Source organism: Orycteropus afer, unplaced genomic scaffold, assembly GCF_000298275.1.
Source record: "Orycteropus afer afer isolate SDZICR_OR568_19922 unplaced genomic scaffold, OryAfe1.0 scaffold00001, whole genome shotgun sequence".
Classification (NCBI taxonomy): Eukaryota; Metazoa; Chordata; class Mammalia; order Tubulidentata; family Orycteropodidae; genus Orycteropus; species Orycteropus afer.
The window spans coordinates 27,914,967-27,919,281 of record NW_006921588.1 but is presented as its reverse complement, the minus strand read 5'-3'; the positions used below and the strand labels follow the sequence as shown (position 1 = coordinate 27,919,281).

Below are 4,315 nucleotides of genomic sequence, written 5' to 3'. Positions count from 1 at the left end.
CCCACGCGCACCGGGTCCCAGCGGAGGGTCTCACTGGGAGAAACTTGCCGCCTGTCCCACAAGACGGTCTGCCCGCGAACGCCCTTCCTGCCTCCCTCGACCGCCGCGGCCGGGACCACAGGCAGGGGGCCGGGCTTCCGCGCAGGGGGCGGTGCCTGTGCGCGCCCTCCCCGCCTCCTTCACTCATTGAGTCACGCCCCGCGGGGCAGGGGGCTGGGCTCCGGAGAGGGGGCGGTGGCGCGGCGGTGACAGCCGCTCCCCGTCCCCGCGGCCCGCCACGTCCCACACGTAGCGCCCAGCCCTGTCGCGGGGCTCCGGCTGCTCCGGCAGGGCTCGGCATGCGGCTGGCGCGGGTGCTGCGGCGGGCCGCCTCGGCTGGCCTGGGCCCAGGGCTGCGCGCCCCCCGGCCCAGAGCCAGCCGCAGCCTCACCTCGGACTCGGGCTCCGGCTCTGCGGCCGAACGCAGCGTTCCGGGCCAAGTGGACTTCTATGCACGCTTCTCGCCGTCCCCGCTCTCCATGAAGCAGTTCCTGGACTTCGGTGAGTGCGGCCTGGCCTTCGGCCTTTGTGCGCGGCCCCGGGCGTGGAGCTGCCGCGGCTGACCCCCTCTCGCCTTAGGCGCCCTTCTCTTTATTGTTTTCTCCCCAAGTGTTTTGGACGCTTCCTTCCTCCATCTCAGATCCGTAAGCTCAGGTGCGGGCGTTTGCAGCCCAGATAGACTGGGGGTGTAGGGAGAGGTGGGGGCAGTGGTGGCGGTGGCTTCTTACTGTGTTTTGTTGAAAAACCAGAGGGATTGAAGGCGGAATGATCTGCCTTTCAGTGCACGTGTGTAGATCCGCGAACTGAGAAGCAGACCCCTCTGAAGGAGCGGAGCTGCGGGGATAGCCAGTGCGTGGACACCCCCGGGAATCTTGTTCAGAATCTACAGAGCATCATTCATGCTCAGTTTTGCATATGGTGATTGCGTAAAAATTAGCGCGATGATAGGGAAAGCAGGTTGTAACTGGCCCTGTGCTTCATGGAATGTTTTCCTCAACAGTGCCTTGAGAATATTTCCGTCAACAGCAGATTCATTTCTTCAGCAGCAAATAAGTCTGAGCACGTGTAAAGTGCATGAGTACAAGATGCTGTGGGGTTTACCACATACCATCCCAGTGGAAACCACGATGGACTTTCCTCCTGCTCACATGGATGCTCCCTGGTTTTCTCTAGAAAGTATCCAACAGATGGAGGAAAAACTGCAAAGTTAGGCATTTAACATTTGACTTTCCATTTAGGGGGCAGAGAGGGGGAAAGGACAGATTCTAATAAAGTCATAAAATTTAAGTAGAAAAAGTTGTGTTTTGCATTGTGACTGATGTTAGGTCACATATCACTAGTGGACTTGAAAGATACTAGCAGGGTTGGCAACTTTTTAAACTAAGTTTATAATGGCAGACTTTTTTTTTTTTTTTTTGGTTCAAAGCCCTTTGTTTTATGTTTACTTTAAAATGGCACTAGTATGATTAAGGGGTGAATTTGGCCTTATTTGCAAGTATGCCATTACACTTTCACAAGAAAACGTTTTCCTTTAATACCATAATTGCTTTCTCCAATCTAGTTTTTGCTAAGGTTATCTCTGTTGAAAGAGCAAAATTAAATTAGTGAGTTTAAAATGCATTACCAAAATAATACGACTTTTTAATTTAACTTTAAATGGAGCTGCTTGCCAAAGCAGTTTAGAATCCTAATATGTGAATGGAAAAGGGCAGTCTGCTGTTTAGGAATCGGACATTTGAATCAGACCTGCTGGAAAAGGAGGTTAGGTTGCTACAGGCTTGAAGATGGTTGCTGAATAGACATTGGTGTTCTGTGCTTTCTGTTGCTTAAAAGCCCCCTGCCTTTTGCTTATACTGAGTACTGTTGTGTGTTTTGTTGAGTGGATTCTGACTCTGTAGGACAGAGTGAAAGTTCTCCATAGGGTTTCCTAAGCTGTAATCTTTTCGGGAGGTGCTCTGGTAGCGTAGTGCCTAAGGTACTTGTCTGCTAACCAGAAGGCTGGTGGTTCAAACCTTCCAGCCACTCCTTAGAAGGAAGATGGGACAATCTACTTCCATAGTGATACTGCTTTGGCAACCCAAGGAGGGGTTTATATGTGTTGGGTCCGACTCTATAGCAAATAACAACAATCTTTTTGGGAGCAGATTGCCAGGTCTTTTTTTCTCCATGGAGCCACTGGTGGGTTCAAACTGCCAACCTTTTGAGTTGATGGTTAAGCAGTTGAGTGCTTAACCAATGCGCCACTAGGACTCCTTGGTGATTAATAGAGTGGTTCTATATGAAGTGACTCTTCCCATGTATATGTCAAACTTTCTGGTTTCTTAGACAGGTATTCACTTTTTATAAACCTAGAGTTAGGAGCTCTGGTGGCGTTTGACTGCTAACCAGAAGGCTGGAGGTTCAAATCCACCAGCCACTCCTCAGAAGGAAGATGGAGCAATCTACATCCATAGTGATAACCGCCTCGGAAACCCAAGAAGGGGTCACTATGAGTCGGATCCGACTTGAAGGCAGTGAATGAGTGAGAGTTAGGAAGCGGATTTTCTAAATGATAGCAGGTTACATAGGATAGGCTTCTTCATGATTTTGTTGTTGTTGTGTGCTGTCGAGTCGGACCCGACTCATAGCGACCCCCCCTTGGGTTTCCGAGGCAGTATCACTACAGAAGTACCTTGCTGAAACATGCTCAGGTCAGGGAGATATTGTAAGGATCCTTGAGGAAGTAAAGGAGACAGGAAAGGGTCTTAATTGCTCTGTAGAGGAATTGGAATTCCGGGTTCTTTTGGATAGCTCAGAACTCTAAATACGGTTATCTCCTCTCCAGTCCCCCTCAGTCTTGGGTATCTTTTGTCTCCTACTCTGTGCCCTGCCCTCGTGGTGATTCTACCTCTCTGGCCTGACCAGATAACTCCTCTTTATTTTTCTCTGCTTTGTGGCTTCAGCTGCCTGGTGACTTCTACTTACTGCTTTTCCCACCATGTTCTGGTTTCAGGATCTGTGAATGCTTGTGAAAAGACCTCGTTTATGTTTCTGCGGCAAGAGTTGCCTGTCAGATTGGCAAACATAATGAAAGAAATAAGTCTCCTTCCAGATAATCTTCTCAGGACGCCATCAGTTCAATTGGTACAAAGCTGGTAAGAATCTCTTCTTGTGTTTGCAATTTCAGTGGATCATGGGCTTTACTCAATTTTAAAGCCAATGATTTTTTACTCTTTACCAGTTTCCATCCAGTCAACTCCAACTCATTAACAGACTAGATAGACCTCAAGGTGACCCATACGTGTCAGAGTAGAACTGTGCTCACAAGAGATTTCAAATGATGAAGTTTTCAGAAATAGATTGCCTGGCCTTTCTTTCAAGGTTCCTCTGGATAGACTCAAACTTCCAGCCTTTCAATTAGCAGCTGAGTGCATTAACAGTTTGCACTACCCAGAGACTCCTGGGTTTAGATCCTATGATTTAAACCACTTGTTAGCATGACCTTGGGTATGTTACACCTGTCTCTGAGCCTTAATTGCCTCTGCTGTAAAATGAGGATAAAAGTATCTCTCTTTAAAGACCAAATGAGCTCACACATGTTTGGCGAATGTTGGGGTCCATCCAGACCTCTTTTCGCTTTTGCTCCCTAAATCCATGTTGTCTTCACTGATACACACTCGAACTAACTTTAATCTCTTTCCCGGAAAATGACAGTAGAGGAGTTAAGGATCTGAGCTCATATGTGGCCATCTTTGTTGTCAGTGTTAATGTTACTATTTTGAAAATGTTTGTTCTTTTAAGAAGCACTATAAATTTCAAACAAAAGAGTTGGTCAGAGTTAAACATTTAGCTGAAAGACATTTCTCAGGATTCATGGAGATTTTAGCTTTCTTTTTGTAGACATTATGGTTTGTGAGAGAAAAGATATTCTTGTTTTGAAAAAAAAGTAAGGATGACTTCTACATATATGATAATCAGATACTGTCTAGTCCAAATTGTAAATTTGGTTTAAATAAGAGACATTTGTTTAGGAATTATGATGGAATATAAAGACCAAATATACTTTTCTGTTTTTTAAAAAAATTCTTCATTAAAGATAAAATATGCCGCTTTTTGAAGTCAAGTCTGTGCCTAGCACATTGTTGTTGTGTTTGCCATCAATTCGGACCTGACTCCTAGCAACCCCTCCTTGGGTTTCCGAGGTGGTATCACTACGGAAGTAGATTGCCCAACCTTCCTTCTGAGGAGTGGCTGGTGGGTTTGAACTGCCAGCTTCTGGTTAGCAGTCAAATGCCTT

At 46.8% G+C, this 4,315-nt stretch overlaps 1 protein-coding gene across 1 annotated transcript in view; it reads left to right on the top strand.

Moving 5' to 3' along the window:
- The first annotated feature begins 338 nt into the window (after nucleotides 1-338).
- The window catches only part of PDK1 (pyruvate dehydrogenase kinase 1), a 31,341-nt gene continuing 27,364 nt past the window's right edge, over nucleotides 339-4,315 (top strand). Inside the window, exons 1-2 of the mRNA XM_007941959.2 lie at nucleotides 339-540; nucleotides 3,032-3,173. Coding sequence (XP_007940150.1) covers nucleotides 339-540; nucleotides 3,032-3,173 — 344 coding nt within the window. The remainder of the gene's footprint in view (nucleotides 541-3,031; nucleotides 3,174-4,315) is intronic.